A 27,204-nucleotide genomic window follows, 5' to 3' on the forward strand; every position below is an offset into this window, starting at 1 on the left:
TGGAAATGACGCCCAGTGCCCGCTCGTCTATCTAGTTTTATATATGTACTTGATTATACAAATAGAATGCTAATTTCACGTTTGCTTAAAGAGCGGCCAGTTGGGAGTTTGGGAGTTTGGGTAGCAGCGCAGCCAGCACTTGGCAACTGGACTTTCAACTAAGTGTCCGCTGCGCAAAATTGTGTTGGCCATATTCCTTCAAGTCCAGCTGCGAGCGGCTTTTTTTCCATTTGGTCCATTGCTCTTTGGGCGGCCATTAACTGGCACATGCTAAACGCCAGAAATGCTATTTTGTGCCTCCAGCATTTTCCTTTTCTTTGTGCCCAATAACGAAATCAAAAAAAAAAAACCCAAACTCGACAAAAGTTAAAGCTCTGGTCCGGTAGCCGAGAGGCGGCTGCTGCCACTCGACTCGCGTGTGCTCCAGTTCTTCGAGTAGAGTCCAAAACGAGTTTTCGGCACTTGCCTAGCCGGGTTAACAGCTTGAGTTAGGCCTAGTTTTTTTCTGCTTTTTATTTTAATAGCCAAACGCTCAGCGAGACAAACACAGAGAGAGAGAGGAAACATGTATTTAGCGTTTTGGCCTGGAGTTTTCATGACATATTTTTACGAGCTTGAAACAACATTTTATTGCTCTTTCAGACAATTTGTTTGGCAGGAATTACAAATAATTGCAGCTCCGACTAACAGCTAGCCGAATGAGTTTTGTGAATATAAAATACGCCAGAAAGCAGCTGTATATCAGATTTAATTCCATATAACACTTAAGAATAGAGTTTTCGCTTGCAAGCTGGTTGAGAATCGCTGCTAGCTTTGAACCGGCGACTTCTCGCTCGCCTAACAAAGGTCGCAGATCAGAAAAACTTCTTCAGCAGCCTGGGTTCTGGCTGACCCCATCAGAGAGAGGCGCCTCCAGGCGAATCATGTAAATACTTCCTTCTCCTTCATTCTAAATATCCCTCTATGTTAATATTATATAAGTTATATACTTATAACTACACCTTCTTCTCTCATTCATTCGCTTGGTAGAGTTCAGAAGGTATTGATAGAAGTAAAACAAATTGAATTGAGAAAAGCTTTGAACCGGCGACTTCTTGCTTGTTAGTCAGACGTTCCGGCACTTTATAAAGTTCTAGTTGATGTTTTTCTTAGAAACTTTGATCTCCGTTTTTTTAAAGTTTTTCATAGAAACTTTAAATTCCATTTTCCACACTTGAAGCTCAACTTATCAACAACTTCACAATCACTTTTCCACCCACATGAAAGCTTCTGTAATTATTTCAGCTCTTATATTTGTAGAAATATCTTACTCTCTCTTCACAAATTTATATTTCAAATAGATAATTGCCTTTAATTTCCATACAAAGCTGTTTCAAATATTATTTTCAACAACTAATTTGACCGTAATTTATTTACTACCTATTCAAATGATCATCTTTGATTTATGCTGATTGTTTTGTGCATTTAATTGAATTATTGTGTTTCTCGTTGCGTCACGCAACGGAATTTGTAAATTTCGTTTCGAGCGAAAGTTCGAGCTGCCTTCCCCTCAGATTGGTTATTTGTTTAATGTGACAACGTGCCAAACGTGTTGCCAAATGCAAATCAGTGTCTCGTGATTGAACCATTTCCCCCCCTTGGGGCAGGGTTTGAACCTTGCATTCGAATTTGAGCGGCACGCGAGGTCCCTACCTCAGAGAAACCCTCGAGTCGGCTTCAGTTACAAGCTCTGCTTCGCGTAGAGGTTCTCGGCTTTCATGACTAATTACTTGGCCCTGGCTCTGGGGGTCGCGATAGGGTTCGACTGAGGCAACGGCAACGGGGTCGGGGTCGGGGTTGGGGTAAGGTTAAGCGCTCGCGTCCGTGCACATTGAATTCTGTAGGATTATATTTTACATATTTCTCTTTGCAACAAGCATTCCGAGCAGTTGTTCTTTTTCGCTGCACATGCGGGTGGTCGGGTGGGTCAGGGGCAGGGGTTAAGGGTGCAGCGTGTGTGCTCTATAGATACCCTAGACTGCGCCAACTTTGGCTCAATTTGTTGCTTCGCCCGGCGACCCTAATGAAGTTATGGCTCGAGCTCCCCTGCGGAGTTGTGGGCGTGGGGGCGGAAGCCCCAAAATGGCATGCCGTGCGGGTGCCGTTATTTGGTTTCATGCATAAAATAACGGCACATAAGTGCAAGTTGCACGTTGCAAGTTGCAAGTTGAGCGAGCTGCGGCACGTTGCAAGCTGCAAATTTAATGAAAATTGCAACCAAGGCAACGTCGTCCTGCTGCTGCGAGCCAGGCGAGGATTAAAACCAATTTTGCGCTGCTAGTTTTTTAAGTGGCAAAGCACACACACACACCAATACACACACACACACACAGAGACTAACAGGCGCACACTCTCAGCCATTTGTGTACATTTTAATAGGTGTAAAAGCTTCAGTTTTATAATATTATGCCGCTTGCAAGTGTCGCCCGGCAAGCTGTTGCATAAATCAACTTTACCAGCGGGGCGCGGTTGGGGTAAGTGGGCGTGGCATAAAGAGCGGGACGGGGCGGGGAGGGGCGGTGTACCTAAAGGTGCCGCAAACTATGTCAAGTGCCTGCCCGCCGCATTGAGAGCCCCGGCCATCGTGCATGCTCTATAAAATATTTGTTAAAACTTGCTGCCTGTAAAGCCCCCCCTCCCCCTCCCTTTCCCCTCTCCCCCTCCCTGCCCTGCCCTGCTGGTGTGCCCATCTGCCAACTCAGATGCTTTGGGCGTTGATAAGCGCACTTTGAGTTGCGACACTTGAGGCCGCACGCAACGTGTAATCACAAAAACGAACTGAGTAGAGTTTAATGTTGTTCAAGTGCTTATAGCTCTGGCAACACAAGCACCAGTAGCAGGCAGCAGCTATACCTTATCCCCCGTCACACTCCTTCTTGTTAGTTTGCTTTATTAGCCTGAGTTGCAGCGAGATATGTGTGTGTGTGTGTGTGTGTGTGTGTGTGTGTGTTTTCTTCTTATAAATTCGTGTTTATGTCTGCCGGTTGTTGATTCGTTGCAGTTGTGATACCCTGCATAACCTAGTGAAAAGGGTATTATAATTGTATGCCAGCTTATAAGGCAGAAGAGGGCAGCTCCTATAAGAATATAGATTCTCAATTGGGTTGATCTGGGCTGAAGACGTCAAGTTTGACATGCAGATTGTATCTATCGATATTTTGTATTCCTAATATCGATTAACATAGACTTTTAGTCAAGGTTTTTCTCAGCATATCTCTGCAAAGAGACTAGAGCGGTTGGAGGCGCAAATTTTGGCATCCTGAATCCATCTATCGATATCAAGCTTACAAAAAATCGATAAATATCGATTTCAAGTAACGAATTCTTCAGCTTGACTTTTGGAAGAGCCTAGAGGAGTTTGAGGCTTAAATATGGGTATGTTGCTTCTATGCATCTATCGATATCAAGTTTTCACAAAATCGATAAATATCGATTCTAGGTTTCTTGAACATAAATAGCTTCGTGCTTATTGGATTCCGGTATTAGATTCCCTACTTTACTAACAGACGCGGGAAATTTAACAGTTTGTATAATATCGCCAAGATTAGAGGTACAACTTTCCTTATTTTGCTATAAAGGGAAACTCTTTGCTGTTCACAGGGTATCTCGTAATCGAGCAGCCCTCCACTAGGTATATTCTGACTTGTCGTGGCTGTTGCTGTTGCTGCTCGTCAACAAGCTGACAATTTGTTGTCTGAGTGTTGGGCTGTCGCCTGTTGTCGAAACATACGGCAACAGCAATAAAAGTGCTAAAAAGTTTTATGCCCCTGGACTGCATCCTGTTTTAAGTAGGAGCTGTCCATAGTCCACGCCGTCCCACAATACACGGCACACACAATACAATTTTTAATCTTTTCAAACTGAAACGACTTTTGTTGTTGTTGAAGTTGTCGAGCAAGAAAATGACGCAACACACACACACACACACAGAGAGCCCGTCGAATGTGGACTTGTTCTTGTATGTTCCTCGAGCAACAGCAGGGAGAGAGAGAGAGAGAGGATTGCCGAGAAAGGGTATACGACGAATGGGCTAGTGAACACTATAAAGTTAATTGATAGAACAGAAAAGCATATAAAATTTAAGAGGGAATTTAGATTGAAGCAGGTTTGAAGCTTTGATAATTAGAATTACGCAAGAGCTGAAATGTAATCTATTATTTATATTTATATTTGAGGTTATTATAGATTAAATATCTGTAGATTTAATGAATTACCCGGCAACGACTGGTTCAAAAGCACGTTAACTGCAAAGTGTTTGAACCAGCGATCTCTATGTCTCAGTAAAACTAAATTTAGATATGGTTTACATTTATTTTAATAATAGTAAAAGAAATAAGAGTAAAAGAAAGAATGCTCCAAATTCAGGCATATAAAATGGTTTGAACCAGTGACCTCTCCTTGTTTAGCTTCAGTAAAAATAAATGTAGATATGGTGTATATATAGTTTAATTAGAGTAAAAGAAATTACCCAGCATCGTTCTGGTCAAAGAACGCTCCAATTTCAGGCAGATTTAAAGGGTTTGAACCGGCGACTTCTCCATTGAAATCTTCAGCAAGTAGATAATAGAGACATATTACTTTTAAGAGCAACTGCAATTCGGTACTTTAAACTATATTGTATTGTTTTCTGCAGTTGCTCTGCTTATCTGTGGCTTCATTCATAATTTTTGTCGCATACGCGGTTGAGGGTTGTTCTTTGGCTTTTCCTTTTGCACCTGTGTGAGGGTGTGTGTATGTTGTGTGTATCTGTATGCAGGTATCCTTCATGCGGGTGGTTTGGCGAATTGTGAAACTTTGTCGCGTTGTCAAGCTTTGTGGCTGTTTCTATTTATGTTATGGGCACCGACTCCTTCTGCAATGTCTGCTGTCTGCAGATACGTCCCCCATAAGCTTCTGCATATGCGACGTCACGTATGCGTCTGTGACGTGTGCCTGGTGTCGTCTCCCTGAAGTCGTCTGCCCACACTTTTGCGTGGCATACATGGAATGACATCAGTCGGGCCCAATGGCAGCTGCATTGCGCCGTGAGGAAATTAAATACTCAAGTCGGATGTTGGTGAAATTTCCGCTTGGAATGTTGCTTCGAGTTGCTTTTTGACTGCCAGCCGAAAGTCTGTTAGAATTTGCAAAACTCACTCACCCTTCAATCAAAGCGGATGAGTCGCAGCGGAATTCCTTGGCTTTTGAGGGGAAGGGTGCAGAGGGAGTGCATTTGTTTAATTTTCATGCGCTTTTAATCAATGCAAATCTTTAAAAATTGTTTGCTAGTTCGTTGTAAATCTCAAACCAACCCCAGTTATTGAATGTGCATTAACATTAAACATGGTTTGTTCGATTCTTGCTACTTCATTTAAATCAAATATAAATGAGGAAGTTTTGTCTGGAATTAATTGCTGTATTAACGCCTTAAACAAATTCGACAGGAGGTGCTTTTTAAAAGAGAAGTGATTAAGCTATTATAGTTGAACCTTGCCCGATTGAGCCACCATTTGAACCTTACCGAATATTACTACGATTTGAAAATAGAGGGTTCGAACCTTTCTAGTTTGAACCACCACTATAACCTAACCAGTTCATTTCATTATTTGAACCTTGCCGCACCAACTTAATTTAATTAGTTCGATCTCTGAATTAAAACTTGCTGGTTCAAATCGCTAGTAGAACCTTTCCAGTTTGAACCACGATTTGAAACTTATCGGATATGACTAGGACCTTAAGCTTGTCGGGTCAAACCATAATTTAGAATATTGAACCGCCATTTAAACCTTAGCAAATCGAACCACGATTTGAAAGTTATAGGTTCGAACCGAGCCTCGCCGACTCGAATCATGATTTAACCGCAGTTGAAACCCAACCGGCGAACCATAAAACCAAGCTTACCAGTTCGAACCACGAATTGAAGCTAGCTTTACCATGATTCCATCGAACCATGTTGTAACTCTTGCCGGTTCGAATCCAGCTTGTCCAGCCCGTCTTTTAATTGCACATCGGAAAATGTAAATTTATTGCATTGCCTGCAAATTGGCAAGCAGCGCCCATTCAATTAGTTCCAATCCGAATTCGCTCCCTAATGACATTTGACTCTAGCCAGCGCGGCCTGGGGCTGGGCCACTTCTCTGCTCCAATTTGAGGCCAGCTAAATGCAATGCAAGCGGTTTATATGCAGTGAGGGGCGTGCCACATTTTGGGGGCGCTCTTTGTTGCAGCTGCTTTGTGGTTGTTGTTGTTGCATGTAACACTTTTGCAGTCGGGTGCAACGGCAAATGTCACACGAATGTGGAGCATGTCATGTGTTTTTGCCACTATGCATGCAAATGCAGCAGCAGCAGCAGCCGTTGCCTCCTGCCACCTCCTGCTGCACATGTTGACCACATGCCGAGTGTGGCTGCCTCGTGTGGCTGGCAAAGTGGGAATTCTTTCCAATAACACGAATTGCCCTGTGTTGATTTAACGACAGATAAACGCTGCAGGCACTTAACAAATCCGATGCCGATGCCGATTCCTATTCCGATACCCAACTGGGAGTTGTTTGTGTGAGTGTGCGTGTGTGTGTGATAAGAGTTGCCCCTGCTGCAGCTCCTGCTATCAGCACAACGAAAATTCATTTAGTACATTTTTCATTTCATTTCGGGTTTCGAATTTTCGTTTTTGGGGTCACCTAATGACGCTGCAGCATTTCCAAAGTATTTTGTCTTGCTATGCCCTGGAAACAATGAGAATAAGTAAAGAGGATATGTTGTTCTCGAGGGTAAATGTGTAACAGGCAGAAGGAAGCAACTGCGAACCTATAAAGTATGCCGATTGCTGAGCAAGTCGACAAGTTGGGTTAAGCTAGCTATTATCGTGCTTCTGTCTGTGGGAACAAGTCGATCTCGGGAATTATAAGAGCTAGAATGAAAAGATTATGAGATCGTAGATGCTTCCTTCAGCCAATATACTCCTTTAACTATATACATATTTTTGTTAATGGAGGTCTGGAAGAAAGTTAGAATAAGTATGGATACAGGGTATCTGCTAGTCGGGCAGTGCCTTGATTGTCTTATTTCACTCGGTAGGCCGATAAAGCGGTTGCTGCTGCTGGCCATAATTGACGCCGCTCGGCGATAACAACTGTGCCCCGCCTCGGGGACAGCCCCTGCTCGCTTGCATTTATCATTACATTGGCAGAGGCCAGTATGGAACGACAGGGGGGAGAGAGGAGGGGGGAGTGGGGGCTTACCGCTCACGTGCATATGCCACGCTTGACCCAATTGCCGGGGCACAAGACAAATGGGTTCCACAGCCGAAAATCGAAGCTGAAGCGAACCTTTTTTTTGACTAATTGCTGCACTCCGGAGACCCGCAGCGGCTATAATTTAACAGGCAGAAACAGGCAGAAGCTGGCATCCCAGGTTAGCCCGGGTTCAAGTAGCGAAAGTCGATCCAAGAGACTTTTAGGGCTAGGGATAGAAAATAGAGAGAATAGGAATTTTCATACATTTCCAATATATCTATGTTCAGTTTTTTTTTATAGTAAGTATTTCGTAAAGCAAAGTTGGAATATCTTAATATTTTGGATACCTTTCGACACTGAAAATACAATTTATTTATGGCTGAAAATAATCAGTGAGATGCCGAAGTTATTCTGAAAGCACCGATTTTATTGGGGGAAGAGAAAGTTTGGCGGAGAAAACGTGATAAAAATTATTGTAATTCTTGCATAGTAGACGAAGGTAGGTAGAAATAAGGGGCAATAAATCCTGGTAGGACGGAGCAGGGAATTGTAGACGCAGGCGAATTTAATGTCTTGATTTTTGGTATATATGCATATTAGCATGCTATTGTTAAGACCTGAAATTCTCACAACAATCGGACAATAAACACAAAAGTTATTTGGGATTGAAATGTTTTAGCAAGAGAGGAAAGTGAACGAAAGAGAGCTTCTTACAGGGCATCCACTAGTCGAGCCTGCTCGAATGCAATTATAGTCCTACTCGTGTTTATTAATGTTTCAATTAGAGCAAATATTTATTTGGTGATTAGCGAAAATCGAACGGCGAGTCAGCTGTTCGAACTTCTGAGCCCAGAAGAAAACGCGCTTCCTTTCGGCCACCTGCCACATTGATGGCGGCGCGTGGCGACATTGGCGACGAGCTATAACAGTTAGCGCCACATTGTTGTGTCCTTGTTGTGTGTCGTTGTTTGTCGTCATGGCCAACGAGGGTTAGCTTCCCCGACACGACTCTAGTCCTGTTTAACTGTCCACTGGCGGCAGGACGTCAAATAAAGCGTGTAACTATTGCCACCTTACAACACTCTCAAGGCGCGCCATGTCCTGCGTCGTCCTGGCGCCATGTTGACACACTCAGCGAAAAAGGACGTGAGAAATAAGTATTGTTACTGGAATGGAATTCATTCCTTTTTGTAGTATTTAAGATAAATGCCCGAGATATTAGTTAAAATTAGATGAGCTACAAAATATATATTATAAGTATTTGCATAACTAAACTAAGCAAAAGTATTAAAGAGCATTACGAAAGTTCTTAGATTATATGATATAATTGAGGCATGTATTTCGGTATTAGGAAAAAGGTTTCAAAATACGAATTTTGTTTTAAACTTAAGTCCATTATCTCTTGTCTACATTTTGGCTCAGTTTGTGTTTGCTTTGAGTACAAAAGACTTATTTTATTTTTCCCGGTGTGCACTTAACACTGCATTAGCATTAGACTTCAGTTGACTTTCCACTCTTGCAATGGGTATTTTATTAAAAATATGTAAGGCATCGACGGGTATTTCCCTGATCTCATAATGTACACGTATTCTTAATCGTATAGTCAAAAGTCTCTCTGTTCATCCATCTGTGCCTATAAAATATAAGTTTCCCAGTTAAGAAGCTATCGTTATGAAACTTTGAATAGGCGTGATTTTCTGTTACAGACAACACATACATACGCATATGTCCACTATATCATATAGCTGCTATATGAATAATAGACAAAAATGCAGGTTATTTCAAGACCAAACCCTGCATTTAAAAATTGCTCCATGCTCCTTAAATATAAGCCTAATCCTAGAAACATCGAATCGTTGTTTTATATCTGGCAAATAATGAGATAGCTTCAAGAAACTCAACATTTACGAACTTCACAATTCTCCTAAAATATATGTAGAGTCGTAAGACTTATGTCTGAAAGGGTATTCAAACTTCGGCAAGCTAAAAATTATCCTAGAAATATCGAATCGGTATTTTACATTTGTCAAATAATGATACAATGAAATCTACACAAATCTCCTCAAATATCTATAAGACCCTAAGACATATATCTGGAAGGGTATTCAAACTTCGGCATGCCGTATATAGCCCCTATCCCTGGTTCCAGTTCCTTTCCTGTTCCTGCCATCTAATCGCGCACAAATATTGTTTTAATAATTCAACTTTTTTCTATCGGAGCGCCTGTTTAACATGCAATTAAATTGCCACATGGCACATCCAGCTCCAGCTCCAGCTCCGGCTCCGGCTCCGGCTCGTGTTGCGCCCCATCCTGCATCCGCTATTGTTGACGAAAATTACGGTTGTTTGTAGTGCCAACAATTGCAACTATTACACAGGAGCTGCGAGTAGCGGGCGACTATGTCGACAATTGCCGGTTCCATGGGCCCAACACAACAGTCGGGGGTCGTGGTCGTCCTGCTCGGCATCCGGGTCTGCCGGCGCTTTGTTCTGGTCATTGCCCAGAGTCCGTTGCACGCCACTTTTCAATGTGGGCAGCGCTCAGGTTACCCAGCAGCAGCAGCAGCAGAGGAAGCAGCGGCTGCGGCGGCAGCAGCAGGCAAACATGCGACAGATGACGTTTGTCCATCTTTCCCTTTCGCTCGCTCCATGTACGTTTTTTTATCGACTCGATTTCGTCATCGAAACGCCCCCCTTTTTGCTATATGTGTATATACATATACCTATTTATATCTGTGTGTGTGTGTGTGTGTTCAGCTGTTGTGCGTGGCTATACCCTGCTTTTATTTTAATTGGGCTTAACACGAATTTTAGCTATAAATCTTGGGTCAAACCATGTCCAAAATGCCAACAAACAGCAGCTAAAAATCGATGCCAGCTCCAATTTTCATATTATCGATAAATATCGATTAACTATATATTTTTTTCTACTTTAATCTGGAGAGCAGACCATGTTCCTAAATGACATCCATCAGCAGCCAATAATCGATATCAGCTCCCATTTTCATATTATCGATAAATATCGATATCGAAACGTGGCTTTCTTAGCGTAAATCGAATACTTAAAGGATACTAGATATCAAGATACTCGTATCGTATACATACTTTTTCAATATCTCCAACCATGCCTCACAAATTTGGAGGAAACTTATTTTTTTCAAAGCTAGAGCCTTATACTTTGGTATGTGCACACCTTTCTATGTCTTATATGTTCCCTGAAAGTTTCCTTGGGAACAAACAGTACAACAACGGAGTTAATCGAGACTACATTTCTCATAGTATGAGCCTATTGGAAGAAGAAGCACAGCTCAGCCTAGGGCATCTCCTAGCTGTGCACTTCCTAGTCTTGTTCTTCTTTCTGACAGCTCTCGTTCGTACACGCAGCTCCATGTTTTTTCCGTTCCGTCGCTGCTGTTTTTTTATTTTCGCTAATTAGATTTCTGGGTTAATTTTTGTTTTCTTTCTTTTTTTTTATAAATTGTTTGCCATTTTTGTGGAGTTCGTGTTGCTTTTGGCTTGTTTATTTTGCTGGCTAATTACTTGGCTTGTGCTCGGCAATCCTTCCGCTGGCTGCCAATGACCCCAGCTGTTTTGATTAAAAAGAAAATAATTCTACGCAAATAAAATGCACATTATGGAAATATTTCATTAGCATCAGCTGAAAAAAGGAACGGGGTGGAGGTTCCATTAAAGTAATGAGCTCTGCGCGTCATGTCGCAGTTGCATGTGGAGCTTGACAAAGCCAGCCGCAGCGGCAACCCAACCCAACCCCACACCAGGAGCAGCATCACAACAAGCGGAGCGCTGTTATGTGCAGCATTTCCTGTATGGGTCACGTCCTCCACAACTCCGAGTCCATGCTCCTGCTCCTGCTCCTACCCGAGTTCCTTTCAAACTTCACACGTTCATTGACGCAATGCCGCCGCTTAAAATGCGTCAAATTGTGCGTTACAAGCGACACGCCCCCAAATGCCAGCCAGCTGACAGGCATTCGTGCTCCCCTAACTCCCCTAGCCCTATCTCTCCCCATTCCCCATTCCATGGATGTGGTCACGTTTTTATGGAGCAAAAAGCAGTGTCTGCATTCCTGGGCTTAAACTTTGCTCCAGTCTGCGTCCAGCTGTGGGTTCAGACACACACACACACGCACAGGCGCCAGACAGGCTAGAAAATAATTGAAACTAAAATTAGCCCGACTTTTGAATACCCTGTAAGTAGAATTGGGCATGCTTATAATTGGAAATCTAATCAGACAAGCTACAAACATGTGAAACCTCTGAACATTTCCGGCTATATACATGACAATTTGTTTTAGTATAAGTACTTGTAGTAAGTGCGCCGGATCGAGTTCAATGTTGATCATTTGCTGTATAATAATCAGATAACTACAAGTCTTATTAAGGTCCGGTTCTATCATGAGCAAACTTTGCTGTCGACACTAGGATTTCAAACGCCTTTAACCCTGCAGAAACTTTAACTTGTTGAGAATTACAAGCGTTATGCAAATAGAAAAAGCAAAGCGAACATTCTAGATTAAATTTTCTATGTAATTTTACTCTGGGGCAACAACTTATCTATATTTTCAACATGAAAAGCAAAGAAACTTGAACTGTTATTGGAGATTTATGCAATTTTCGATAAGCAGACTAAACTAGTTTATCAATATTATTAAAAACAAGTTGGAACTTATATTGTTATAAATTATGAATAATTATAATATTATAAATATGACTTACTGAGGTCTTCGGCTGAGCTGGGATTCGAACCGGTATCCTTCCTTTCCAATTGCTTGAACATCAACTTTTAATTGAAATTTATAGCGTCAATTATATATATTTTCCTTTGTTTTCCTCATTTTGCTCATCTTCTGTGTCACGCATCATCTGTTCTTTTTACAGGGTATTCGCCATAAATTCAGTTCTTAAAGTCTTGCAAATACTGTATTTTTCTCCATTGAAATTATCGCCTGCTGTTTTTGCAACTACGTGACTATTTTTTAATTGTACAAACAAAGCCTTCTTTATATATATATATTTTACTCACGCCCCTCCCCCCTCCCGCCTGTTCCCATTTAAATTATGCTTGTAATCTCCATATGGGCGCCGCCTGCTGCACGCCTCATCAGCGAGGCCATCTGATTGATTGAACTTGTCACGCTGGCCCTGAAGTCGGTCACAATGTTGTTTATATACATATATTGGTGTATATTTGATCAGATCAGAGTCTAGCTTATTATGCTTATTGCTTTTAGTTCATTTGTTTAATGGCATTGCGCCGCCGGCTGCCGAGCTGCCGAGGGCGGGCGGCAATCATTTTAATGTCGTCGTGGCATTTGCTGTCATAATGTCCAGGCATCTGTAAATGGTCCAAATGGACTCAGACCCTTCACCGTGTTCCATCCCCCCCCCCCCCCCCCCCCTCGCTGCCAGTTGACTTGACACGGAACAACAAGTTGTCTGCTGGCACTCGAGAGTTGTAAACATATATGAGTGCTCGATAAATTTATTTGTTCATTGCGAAATGTCAACTTGTAGTGCTGCAAGTACATTGAGACCAACTTGTAAAGGGTGTACGCATTTTATTTATTTGCCACATACATCTGTCACTTTTAACGCTGCTCTAATTTTACTCTAGCTAATTCGCTCACTTAATATATGTAATTGACTCATAATGTTTTCCGAATGATTAATAAATATTTCATGATAATTTGCAGCAATATTTTTACATGGACAACTTTATTTTAATTGACGCAACGTTTTATCAATATTAAAAATATGCGTAGGCCCTGCAAAGAGGGTATTTTAATTCCGTTCAGTTTATTTGCTTCGGACAATTCAGATCTCTTAATCAGATACTTTCAAAAAGTCTGCATGAATGCGTCGAAGTTAGAAACTATAAAATCAAGGCACTTTAAATATATATATATAGATCATGCGAAGAAAAACCTTATCTCTCTTTTTAATATATCTTTCCCTCATCATCCTCCCTTTACCATCCCTCCATCATCATAATATCGATAAGTATCGATTTGCAACATAGTCTTTTCAACATAGCTCAAAGACTTTAAGAATAAGATACACCAAGCCTGGTATGTGGGCTCTTCTTTAGTATATATTCAGATAGATACAGATACAGGTACAGATACAGATACAGATACAGATACAGATACAAATACAGATACAGATACAGATACAGATACAGATACAGATACAGATACAGATACAGATACAGATACAGATACAGATACAGATACAGATACAGATACAGATACAGATACAGATACAGATACAGATACAGATACAGATACAGATACAGATACAGATACAGATACAGATACAGATACAGATACAGATACAGATACAGATACAGATACAGATACAGATACAGATACAGATACAGATACAGATACAGATACAGATACAGATACAGATACAGATACAGATACAGATACAGATACAGATACAGATACAGATACAGATACAGATACAGATACAGATACAGATACAGATACAGATACAGATACAGATACAGATACAGATACAGATACAGATACAGATACAGATACAGATACAGATACAGATACAGATACAGATACAGATACAGATACAGATACAGATACGATACAGATACAGATACAGATACAGATACAGATACAGACAGATACAGATACAGATACAGATACAGATACAGATACAGATACAGATACAGATACAGATTCAGATTCAGATTCAGATTCAGATACAGATTCAGATTCAGATTCAGATACAGATACAGATACAGATGTAAGTTAATATAAAATTTCCTAAACATAGATGTGTGCGTTTTGTAGATGCAAGTATAAAGAAAGCGAGAATGTTTGCAGGGTATTGCCAAGTCGAGCACTGCCTACCAGCTCTCTCTTGTTATCATAAAATTATTGTGAATTTAAGCCCCTGTTGAATACGCGTATGGATGACTTATTTGAGAGTTTAACAAACAAACGCATAAAAAATGAATAAATATATTGATATTGATATTGTTTTTTATTTATATAGATATATATTTATCTATATTGATATTTATTCGGTTCTCTGTTTGCACACAAGTGCAAATAACATTGTGATAGATTTATGTGCTGCATTTATTTATTGCATCGTGTCCTGCAAATGCGTCGCGCACATTTATTATAAACCCAAAGCCGAAGCCAATATCGACATCGCATAGATAATGTTTTATGCAATTTGCCAATGGTGGGAAGGGGGGAAGGGGGCAACAAATTGAATTTCAATACGAGAAAATTCTTGAATAGAAACTGTCGCTGGTTTTTGCCTCGCAGCAACTGTCCGGGGAATATTTCACATGGTTCTTATGCAAAAAAGGACTCGCATCGAGGGATAAATAAATCTACATTTATTTGCTGCCGCTTCAGTCACATTGGCACATATTTCTTAACATTTGCCATGTGGCATAGCTACAGTCAATAGATCTTTATATATGTATATATATATGTGTGTGTGTGTGTGGGTTAATCGATAGCACGTGACTCTTAAAGGTGAACGACTGACAGGGCGATAGACAGATGGAAGCTAGACCGGAAGGGCTTAAGGGGAGCAAATGGCACACGGCAACAGGACGACGGCGACGTCACAAAAATTGACTTTTTAAGTAGGCTGACAACAGCGCGGCGTGGAGCAGGGGTTGGGTGGGGGGGCGTATACATATTGTAATAATGTGGCGTAATAAAACTGAGCAACAAGAAACGCCCTCCACGAAACCCGAAAATAATGTAAAGGAGCACACCCCACACACACACACACACACACACGCAGCTGTATCTAAATCATGATGGGTGTGTGGCTGTATCTCAGCGTTCCTGGTTTTGTCGGGCTGTCATCAGGAAATGACGGCATTACGGCATTTACAGTTAATGCCCGAAATGTCCTCGAGGATTGGCGCACACAGTCAACGCCCCCTTCTCAAGCCGCAGAGCCAGCCACATGGCTTTTTTGCCCATTTCATTTCATACATTTTTGCATTTTATTTGATTTTATTAGATGTGCGGCGATTTTGGGTCTGCCGCCGGGGATTGCTTCTCTTCCCTTAGCAATTTGTGAAATCGCCTTTTCGTCCTTTCTAACAATAGGAAACAAACTACGATTGTGACACGCAAAGTGAAAATTTATATGCTAAATAGAGCTTTAGTTTTTATAAAAAAGAAAGATTCAGGTCTGCGATTGACTTAGTTTTGACCCATAAAGTTAAGTCAGGGTATACATATAACAAAGAGTGACCTTTTCTTACTTCCTCTCTCTCTCCTTCTTTCTGCTTCCCTCTATTTTACATTTTGAGGCTCTTGCGCAGTTTATGATTTTCTCACGCTTAGCTTTTATTACGCCCTTCTATGCAATTCTCACAAATTCAAGTCTTGCTGCCAGATGTTGCTTGCTGTAGAGATGTGTTTATTTATTTGTAAATATTGGTTTACACGTTTAAGTAAATATTATTGTTGAACTTTCTCGAGTAGAACAATGCCAATTGTTGCCCTTTGTTCAATTATAGCATTTGACTTGCATTACTTTTGATCATTTCGAAACCCCGTGGATGTTACATTTACTAAGCATGATTTTTGGTCGACATGGCCGGCTATAGCCAACCACAATGGAGCACATGATATGAGTTTGATGTCATGGAATTGCGTTGCCGCCTTTCAGGCGCATTCAAAGCCACAATTTCCAATTAAGTATTCATTTCGTTTTGTCAACTCGAACAGTGGAAATTCAGCAACAACTACAACTAGAGTGCGGCATCAAAACATGCTCGACAAAGCTAGAAATTTACAATTTCATGTCACACACACACACGAGCACTCACTGACACACATACACAAAGTATGTCGCATTCGGATAACTGGCAACTGCCACTCCCACAACTGCCCCTGACAACTGCCAAATGAAATATTCATATTTTCGGTTTTCAACTTTGACCTCTTGCTGTTGCGTTTCCCCCCAATCCCTAAAAATACCAAATTGAATGGAGTACATATATATAGTTTTTACCATGACACGTTAAAGCGCCACCTGTCGGCCGGTGGCAGCGACGTGTGCGGCATGCAACGGCCTCAATTACTATTGAGGTGTTGTGAAAAATGGCAGCCACAAAACAACTGACGGAAATTATAGCGGCCCGTAACTCTATCAATCAAAATGGGGGGAAACGAAAAGCTGAAAATGTTTGCTTTGATGTGCCGAAACTTAAATTCTCTGGAATTCTCTAAACTGGATTTTAACTAGAAAAAATTAAAATACTAAAATGAATTTTAAAAAGAAGAACTAACTTCGTTCCTTATTTGTAACTACTTTCTTTACGGGGATTCGATCATGAAAGCTTAAATTCTCGAAACTTTATTTAAACGTGAAGAAATAACTTAGTTGTCCCTGATTTTTGTTCGATCCCACATCTTTGCATGTGACAGCTTTTGTGTGAAGAAAACGAATGACAAAAAAATGAATAATTTAAATTATTTTTGTGAACACCAATTCATATTTAATTACTTTTTAATAAATTATTCATAATTAATTAGAATTGATAATTAATTTAAATGATTTATTATTCCTTTCTTTGAATAATATATCAAATACTCATGTGATTCACAACGATAATTTTCACTGGACTTGAACCGGCGACCTGTCGCTGCTCATTATGGACTGAGAGATTTATTTTTCTACGCGTTACACAGTTTGTATTGTAACTAACATTTGCTTTTAAAGGGTATACAAATGGAATTTTGTATCAATTGTTTGCCCATTCGACAAAATGGAGCCAGTATATGCATACCCCTACACATATATAGTACATATATGTTCATGTTTCGATCTGCGATATTGCATATATCGTGGTATTTAACAGTTCAGTTCGCAGACATGCGGGCCCTGCCTTTTGCCCCTCTCACCTCTTTTACCTTGTGCAGGTGATACAAATAATTTCGCAAACATTTTATGGCAATAAAATGCCACGATTCATTGACCTTATTAAGACTGTCGCCACACTTAATGTGTTTGTGCATACGTGTGTGTGTGTGTGTGTGTGTGTGTGTACCCCTTGTTGACCCCTGAAGTCGCCTCTTTTATTGCTGCTGCTCCAACTGATGCTGGAGGGGTTCATGAACTCGCCGAAACGAAAAGTTTGACTTTTATGCGCCACGCAAAATGTGCATAAAGTTTGTTTTTATTGTGTTTGTTGCTGTTGCTATTTTCGGGTCCTTAAAGCGCGACGCGTTGCTTTTAACAAACTCGACAGGGACAATAAACGGAGACTCAGACGTCGTTGTCCTTGCAGCACAATTTTGATGTGCTTGGCCAGAAGTGAAAGCCAATAGAACTTTTGAAAAAGCCATGTCAATATTTGACTTTCTGCGATTTCCATTTCACAGATAACATTTTTATGGCGCCTTTGTCTGTGTTTCATAGTCTTCTCTCTCTATTTCTCTGAAATAGGTATAATTATGGAGATTGTTTTAAATCATCTATAAACTTGTCTAGTCTCCATGGAACCGATAAAAATCGATATCTAAATTGAGTTTTGTTTAACGTATCTCGAATATTAAAAGAGCTTGTTAGATAAAACTTGGAAGTTATATCCTTTAGTATATACAGATAAAGATTATTTCACTTTTTGCTACCTTCCCACTTTCCTCCCAAAATTTCTCTAAAATTTATATTTGAAGCCAAGTCTTGAGCTTTAAATTTTTCACAATTTTCGATGCCATATTTATACTCTAAAAATATTATAAATATCCCAAAATAAACACCAAAGCTTATCAAGCAAGAATTTCCCAAAGCGTGGACATAGAGAAGAAGGCAGCCAGAGTAGCTGCAGGGTATCTTGCAGTCGAGCACTGCCGACACTCCAGATTTAAATGTGGCACACTTTAAGCGGCACTTTAATAATTGACAGCAATAGATAACTTGAGCTAATGCCAGGATATTAGTTAATGCCGCAAATGCAGCCTGCCAACTGGCAGCACAATTTCATAGCAGCTGCGCACACACAAATACACGCCGATAAACACACACACACACACACAGACACACACTCGCGTCCACTTAAATATCCTGCCAACAAATGCGCAACAATAACAATTTAATTTTAGGGGCAAGTGCTGCAACAATTTGTGCAACAAAGCAGCAGTTTGTGTGCTCGGTTGTGGTTGTTGCAGCCTTGGCCTCGCACTCGCACACACACACACACAGATACACACTCACACACGCACACTAGACCATAATTATCCAATTGAACAATAAACAGATGCCCGCCAGGCCTTCAGTCAATAGACAATGTGCACTCCCGTTCCAGCTGTTATTCAGGCTGGCAATTGTTATGCCCATTCAATGTGATTGAATGGGAGGGTATATTGTGGCTGGGCAAGTGAATGTAACAGGCCGATAGAGTATAGGGTATATGTATTCTTGATCTACGAAATTTGAAGGACTAGGAACTCCAAGAACTAATTTGCGTATAGGAAAAGCAGATCTTTCTAGTTATTGAGCACCAAAATCAATAAATATCGGTGCTAAGCTCTGGTTTTAGGAGCATTACTCACAGATCATAAAAGCTGGAGAAGCCAAACTTCTTATTTTTTAGTAGGTAGCTTCTCAAATAGTATAGACAACATATTATATGATATTAGCGGGTGTTGCCCGGCCTTGCCCGTGGAACGTTTTGTGCTAATAATGTTAGATATTACCTTTCCATTAAGTACACGCCCGTGAAAAATGGAAATCTACCCATCTTGAGCTACACTTCTATTAAAAAATATGTTTTAAATGCATAAAGAACCAAGTGTTGGAATCAACGGACGGATTCCGCCCATGTTAGTTTTGCGGTGAGAATTTTGAAGCTGAAGAATTAAATTTCGTCCTTTGACCCGCATTTGCCAGCCAAGAACGTATCAAATGAATTCTCACATAGATAAAAATGACTTTAGGGCCAATCGGATGGTAAGCAAACAAGTTTTTCGCGATTTTTCCACACATGCGGGTGGAATTTCCCTTCAGTGAAATCTCCCTTGGGCGGACAGCTACTGTCGGTTAGTTTTTGTCCACTTAAGACGAGTATCCTTCCACTAGAAAGGGAAATGGGAATGGCTTGAGAGCCCAAGCATTAGTGTCAGCTAGAGAGTTTTCACTGTACTAACATATTGGAAATTCTTTTTTTGAGCATATCTCGGAGCTTACAGGAAATAGGCACACAAAATGTGGGCTGTACAGGGTATCTCCTAGCCAGGCAGCCTCAATTGGGCCATGTTTACTTGTGGTTGTTGCAGTTGCTGTTCCGACTGTCGCTTGGGCTTTGGTCAACCTGCAGCTGCTGCTCGTGCTGCAGGTCGTTCCTAGCTGCCAAGTCAAGTGAAATGATGTGCCAAAAACGTTTATCTAGAGAGCGGAGCGGAGGGAAAAGGCGGAGGCAGCAGCAGCAGCAGGACATCGCAGGACAGGCTTGGGTCACTGACTCGACTTGCCCTTTGCGTGGGTGTGTGCGTGTGTGTGTGTGTGTGTGGTTTGGTTGTGCGTCTGCGAAATGCCCTTTTAATGAATATTTATAGGAGCCGTAACTAATTTTTCTTCTTTTTTTTTTGGCTTTGTTTACATTTTGTTGTGTTGCAGGTGGAGCAGGCTTGAACAATGTGCAGACAGTTGCTGGCTGAGCTCGCTGGCAGGACAACAAACGCAAGGATAATCAACAGCAACAACGCACAGCAACAACAACAACAGCAGCAGCAAGAAGAAGAAAAGGAACAACATTAGCAGCAAGAGGAAAACAACAACTTTTTTACATAAACAAAATGAATATTTGAAAACGCTTAAAAGCAAAACAAGGCAATGCCCTCCATGCAACTCTTGATGCAAGCAGCTTAAAAGGCCACTTCATACACACACACACACACACACTCACACACATACATTCACTCACTCACACTCACACACAACTTGACTGATAGTTTAAACTACAAAATACAACAAGAGAAGCAGCAGCAGCAGCAGCAGCGGAACAAACAAAACGTTTTTAATTTGTATTAAGTAAATATTGCAACTCGTGATATGCCAAATATGCGTTGCCGCTGCAGCTGCTGCTAATTTCAAATCGCAACAACAACAACAACAGCAGCAGCAGCAACAACAACAACAACAACAACTACCCTTCACATTTAGCTGCCACAGCCTGCTGCAACATGGGCAACAAATGCTGCAGCAAGCGACAGGATCAGGAGCTGGCGCTGGCCTATCCGACGGGCGGCTACAAGAAATCCGACTACACCTTCGGCCAGACGCACATCAACAGCAACAGCAGCGTCGGCGCCGGCGTTGTTGCCGCCCTTGGCCAGAAGCACAACAATGGCGGCTCATTGGACTCACGCTATACGCCCGATCCGAATCGCGGTCCGCTCAAAATTGGCGCCAAGAGCGGCGTGGACATCATACGAACGCGCACCACACCAAGTAAGTGTAACAATGATGATGTGAAGGGAGAAGAATCGGAGAAGCTGGCAGAAAGAACTGGGCCTGGGCTTTCTATAAGAGCAAGAGTTGCTCGCTCGGCTTGATGAAGCAGAGACTTGATCTCGCTGAAGAAGCCCTGATCTCAGCTGGGGAAATTCAAGTTACGGTCGGACAGAAAACCCCAAATTCGTCATATATCTGCCGTAGACCTGCTGAAGAAGCCCTGATCTCAGCTGGGGAGACTAAAGTTACGGTCGGACAGGAAACCCTAAAACCCCGAAACTCCCAAATTCGTCATATATCTGCCGTAGACCTGCTGAAGAAGCCCTGTTCTCAGCTGGGGAGACTCAAGTTACGGTCGGACAGAAAACCCTAAAGCCCCTAAATTCTGCCATATGTCTGACCGTCTGACAATCGGCACGCAGACATCTGCCATATCGAGTCTTTCATGTGTCTGCGGCAGATTATTGGTTCGTCTTCTCCTGGCTGGAGATGATATTATTCGCCAGGTTCTCTTGATGTCTGGGTTAGAGGATCGACTGTTGTCAATTTGCTTATCTGTTTCCAATCAAGAAATTTATTGATATCCAGATTTAAATACACTTGCTTGAGGGATTTTTAGTTTTGTCATTAAATATGAAACCAAGAAGAAGACATTTGCAGATAAAATATCATAAATACGAGCTGATTCTGGTTAAGCATTAATATATGGCAGATATACTATATATTTCCCTCCTCTTCCCCTTGCAACTGGCTTGGTTATGACTCAGCAAACTCTGCTAAACTATATTGCCTATTTAATATGCAGATTCTTTTTGTGTATAGTTTAACGATTCCGTCAAGTGCCGACCGAGCTGTAATTGTGCAATTTGCAGTTCAGCTGTCAACTGGAGCCACACACACACACACACACACGCACACGCACACACATATAGAGGGGGCCCCAACAGGCAGAGTTGGTCAAGGTTAATTCGACTGTCACACAAGCACGGCAAATATGAGACACAGAATGACCTTCTACGCGTCGTCTGAACCCGCAACTCCACCTTCCAATCAACTGCCACCAGAGACGCAAACTTTAATTATGTGAAACCGTGTGTGTGCAAGTGTGTGTGTATAAATAGCAACTAGCGTTTGGCCAAAGGTTAAAGCCAACCTGACACTGGCAGCAAAACAAAGTCAAATAGCTAATTAAAACGGGAAGGTCCCCGAGCCACCAGAGAGACCCCCCACCCCAAACGCCGCTGCACCCCGCAGGCAAACAAATTACGCATGTAGATGTAGTTAGCCGCAATACACAACAGGGTAGCGCAGGGTAGCTAAGGCAAGGACAAGTTCAGAGTCCTGTCCCAGTTGGCCCAGATATCTTCTATGGATTCTCAGAAATCGGAATACTCCCGTTTGCACAAGGAATCGGAGAGCCTTTGGTACTCTAGCAAGGGACTCCGACTAGCGAATGTGCTTATTGATACCTTTTTATACCCTTGCAGAGGGTATTAAATGTGTAACGCATAGAAGGAGACATCTCCGACCCCGTAAACTCTATATCAGCCGAGTTAATATAGATATGTCCGTCCGTACATCTGGCCTTCCTTCTGCCAGTCCGTCTGCCCATCCGTCAGTCTGTCCGTGAGTCCATCTTCCATCTGCCTGTTTCTATGCTAACTAGTCTCTCAGTTGTCTCTGTTACACGCAGTAAATATGTCGGAACCGGCTGGATCGGACCACTATATCTTATAGCTGCCATAGGAACGATCGGTCGAAAATGAGTTTCTTGTATGAAAAACTTTTTGTTGTTCAAGATATCTTAACCATACGCGGCATTTACTAATTTCCCTGTGCTTCTTAGATGCGAGCAAAGTATTATGAAAAGGTTCATTCTGCAAGGGTATTAAATCTTCGGCGTGCCGAAGATAGCCTTTCTTTCTCGTTAGCCCATAAAACTAGAACTTTTCGCAGCGACTGTTGGTCGTCTACTGGACAAAGCACCACACAATCAAATATTAACTAGCTTAAAGTCATTTAATGAGCATTTAAAGCAGAAGGCAAATTCATTATACCTAGATGAAGCTTCTAGCAAGCAGGATCTTGCTCGCCTTAGAGATTTTATCCTTTTAAGCGGACGCTAAGGCAGTCAAAAGTGTATCAAAAAAGCGAGAAATGCTGACAACTATTCCAGGCTTTAAGATACGAACTCTGACGATTGTCTGAGCGTGAGCAAAAATTTACCTTGGATAAGCTCAAAGCTGTGAAGGATGACACGTGCAGACTTTGCCTTGAGAGCAAAGAAAAAACTGCAGAGCATATTCCCAAAGGATTGTTAAACTATAAAAAGACAAGCTGAGATGGGAGAGAAAGAGAGACTAGGTCGCAAAAATCTCTTTTGCATGACAGGAGAGTTCATAATCCAGGGCGAGCCACAAAAGCAACAGCTAGCAACAGCTGTGTTCAAGAAAATTCTTGAAAGATTTTCGATGAGTGCCACGTTTTAACATGTTCAAGCTGATGGCAGTGGCGGAGGGGGGCGTGGGTACCGGGGTTTGCGGGTTTCTTGTTCAGCAATGACTGCGCCTAATCGCCGCTTGATTAGCTCTGGTATTTAGCATTGCAATACGTTGCGTGTGTGTGTGTGCGTCCAGATTGAGTTGAGGTAAAGCGGCTTAGGTCGTGTAAACCCGTCAAATGCGTTGACAAAGGCTGAAAGCTTGGACCGAGATTTGTGCGTTCGACGTGTCAGCACTTATGCCCGAATGCAGGGCAAGGCAACAACAAACAACAAGCAAAAGAAACAGAAACAGATAGAACAAATCAAATGCAAGGCATGCCAAGTTGTCCGTGTGGGCTAAATCAATTAGCCAAATGCAATTCAGTGCCAAAAAAAACAACAAGTAAGAGTTCGCCAGACGGAAGTGCATGACTAGAAGATGCCAAGAAACCAGATGCAAGTTATCCAGGATTGATACTTGAATAGGAAGAGCTCTCAGTCACATATTCCCCGACTTCCAAGGACAGTCAGACAGACGAGAGAGAGATAGATCTCCATAAGGTCGGATATACCCTCATCAGGCTGTTATAGACATTCCCACAAAGCCAGGGTATCCGAATAGAATTGTGGCTTGGCTTGGCAAATGCAATCCTTGGAAGATGCGCCAAAATGTATGCTAATAAATTTCGCAATTTCGCCAGCCAGACTCTCCCCCCACCCCTCCCCCCCACCTGACCCTGGCCGCAGCTCATTAACTGGCAATTAGATTTTAAATTGATGCTAAAAATTTGTCGCCCATAAATTGCAATTTATGCCATGACACGGATCGCTGCCCTGCAAATCAAATTTACAGCGTCAGCCAGACGCAAATTGCCTGCAGCTGTCTCGCGCTCTCTCTCTCTCACACTTTATTGCTCTCTCTCTCTCTCTCAGCAGCCGGCGTGCCTGGTGGCCTGCCCAAGCGACGCGTCGTTGTCGCCCTCTACGATTACAAATCGCGCGATGAATCCGACTTGAGCTTTACGAAGGGCGACCGCATGGAGGTCGTCGATGACACCGAATCGGATTGGTGGCGCGTCGTTAATCTGACCACACGCCAGCAGGGCCTGATACCGCTCAACTTCGTTGCCGAGGAGCGCAGCGTCAACAGCGAGGAGTAAGTCCATATCAAAGTCCTGATTTTACAGCCAATTGTTAATCTTGTTAACCTTTTGCCGCGCAGCTGGTTCTTTGAGAATGTGCTACGCAAGGAGGCGGACAAGCTGCTGCTGGCCGAAGAGAATCCGCGCGGCACTTTTCTGGTGCGTCCCTCGGAGCACAATCCCAACGGCTATTCGCTGTCCGTCAAGGACTGGGAGGACGGACGCGGCTACCACGTGAAGCACTATCGCATCAAGCCTCTGGACAATGGCGGCTTCTACATAGCCACAAATCAAACCTTTGCCTCGCTTCAGGCCCTGGTCATGGCCTACAGCAGTGAGTATTGGACATCAGTTGGGCAGAGCAGCTCTGAAATCGTTCACTTTGTTACAGAAAACGCGCTCGGCCTGTGTCACATACTGTCGCGTCCCTGCCCCAAGCCGCAGCCACAGATGTGGGATCTGGGCCCGGAGCTGCGCGACAAATATGAAATACCGCGCTCTGAGATTCAGCTGCTGCGCAAACTGGGACGCGGCAACTTCGGCGAGGTCTTCTACGGCAAGTGGCGCAACAGCATCGATGTGGCGGTCAAAACGCTGCGCGAGGGCACAATGTCCACGGCCGCGTTCCTCCAAGAGGCGGCCATCATGAAGAAGTTTCGACACAATCGCCTCGTGGCACTCTATGCCGTCTGCTCACAGGTCAGTCGGGAGTGTGTTTTACCCAGCAGCAGCAGCAGCAACAGTTCAACTAAATCACATTTATTCGTTTATGTAGGAGGAGCCCATTTATATTGTGCAGGAGTACATGTCGAATGGCAGCCTTTTGGACTTTTTGCGCGAGGGCGAAGGACGTTATTTGCACTTTGAGGATCTCATCTATATTGCCACACAGGTTGCCAGCGGCATGGAGTATCTGGAGTCGAAGCTGCTCATCCATCGCGATTTGGCGGCGCGCAATGTGCTCATCGGCGAGAATAATGTGGCAAAGATTTGTGATTTCGGTTTGGCGCGCGTCATTGCCGACGATGAGTATTGTCCCAAGCAGGGCTCTCGTTTCCCCGTCAAATGGACAGCGCCCGAGGCGATCATCTATGGCAAGTTTAGCATCAAATCGGATGTCTGGTCATATGGCATTTTGCTGATGGAGCTCTTTACGTACGGACAAGTGCCCTATCCGGGCATGCATAGTCGGGAAGTGATTGAGAATATCGAGCGCGGTTTTCGCATGCCAAAGCCAACAATTCATTATTTCCCCGACAATATCTATCATCTGCTGCTCCAATGCTGGGATGCAGTGCCCGAGAAGCGGCCCACTTTTGAGTTCTTGAATCATTACTTTGAGTCGTTCTCGGTGACGTCGGAGGTGCCGTATCGGGAGGTTCAGGATTAAAGAGGCAGAGGAGAAGGAGGAGTCGTCACATCACCCACACACACAATACAAAACACAACACAACATCTATAAATATATATATTTATAACGTTATCTATATGTAACGTGTAAACATTTATACATATTTACTATAATTCTTAAGACTTTTAAATGGCAAGGCATACAACAACAGCAACAAAAACAACAACAACAGTAACAAGTATAACATTAACATAAACTCTATATATGTATATGTATATGTGTATAAGCGTATATATATATATATCTAATGAAATTGATGATGATGAAAATGCAACATTTTATATTTTACACGCGAAAACTATTTTATAATTTATATACCTACTTGTATGTACTATTGAAATAGCAAGTATTTAACTAGTTTTGTAAGCTTACCAAAAAAAAGAAAAACGAAAACCCAATAAGAACAAGAAACAAAACGTTTATGTAACGCATATGGCAATTTTCTAAGCAAACTTTACAAGAAAAAAAAAACAACAATTTAAATGCTACTTTAATCGGTGCTTCGATTCGCATCCAATTATCTAACCCAATTTTCTCTCTTAACTCTTAATGATTCCTGCTGAATTTTCGTCCTCTTCAACCAGAAAGAAAACAAAGAAAAAAAAGAACCCCAAGTATTATTTAACACAATCAATATGTTGATAGTTGATATGTTTCAGCTCAATAAATAAATTGCAATGATGGCATTTAACTTATAAAGGGCGTCTACCGAAGCGCCGCCCAGTCGCCCAATTACTTCCATATGTCACATCGAATACTTTTACAAAATATCAGCAAAAAACAAAACAAACAAAAAAAATGATTATAAATTCTTTTGCTGCTGCTTCTACGAGTAGTTGAGGCTAATAAACTCTCCCATTACTTATAGAACAATAGCAAACATTCTGTACAAAAAAGATAACAAATATTCACCTCTCGTACACTTTTGTTTATTTTGTTCTATAGCAATTAAATCAATAATTGTTAATAGTACTTTTAAGTTTATGCCAAAATTCGAAGAGTTTTCATTTTGTATATTTAAGCAATGTCCAAAAGAATGTTAGAAAATGCACTTTCAGTTGGGCACAGTCCACACACACACACACACACATATATATATATATATATATAAATATCTAGCCTTATACTTCGCATTGCCAGCTCACAATTTAGTTCCTCTCCAGATCCGCTATATGTTGTACTCGAATTTAAGAACCCAAGTCAAAAAGCCATGCACTGCAGTCTCAAGGGTTTCAAATAATATATATACATATATATCATATATGATAACAACAGGAATTCTTATCAATCAAGCAAAAGGGGGCACATACATTAAATAATACTATATACACACACACAGCATCTAACTTAGCCGTTGGCACTGAAAAACAAGTGTTTTTTTTTTCTGTTGCTTCTCTTTTTCTATAATTTATTTTTTATTATTATTTTTGTTATAGTCT

At 41.8% G+C, this 27,204-nt stretch overlaps 1 protein-coding gene across 4 annotated transcripts in view; it reads left to right on the plus strand.

Annotated features, from left to right (window-relative positions):
* Positions 1–26,291, plus strand: part of Src64B (Tyrosine-protein kinase Src64B) — a 39,517-nt gene extending 13,226 nt beyond the window's left edge. For 3 of the 4 annotated variants that reach the window (XM_064683207.1, XM_064683206.1, XM_064683208.1), the window contains 5 exons: positions 19,894–20,727; positions 24,146–24,368; positions 24,435–24,688; positions 24,746–25,053; positions 25,130–26,291. In XM_064683207.1, coding sequence (XP_064539277.1) covers positions 20,460–20,727; positions 24,146–24,368; positions 24,435–24,688; positions 24,746–25,053; positions 25,130–25,744 — 1,668 coding nt within the window. In that variant the 5' untranslated portion in view covers positions 19,894–20,459 and the 3' untranslated portion in view covers positions 25,745–26,291. The remainder of the gene's footprint in view (positions 1–19,893; positions 20,728–24,145; positions 24,369–24,434; positions 24,689–24,745; positions 25,054–25,129) is intronic. The other variant, XM_064683209.1, reaches the window with a different exon arrangement.
* Positions 26,292–27,204: the final 913 nt, after the last annotated feature.

This window comes from Drosophila montana, unplaced genomic scaffold (assembly GCF_035044405.1).
Source record: "Drosophila montana isolate Dmon_TW-CO22-7 unplaced genomic scaffold, ASM3504440v1 contig_2583_1, whole genome shotgun sequence".
NCBI classification, from domain to species: domain Eukaryota; kingdom Metazoa; phylum Arthropoda; class Insecta; order Diptera; family Drosophilidae; genus Drosophila; species Drosophila montana.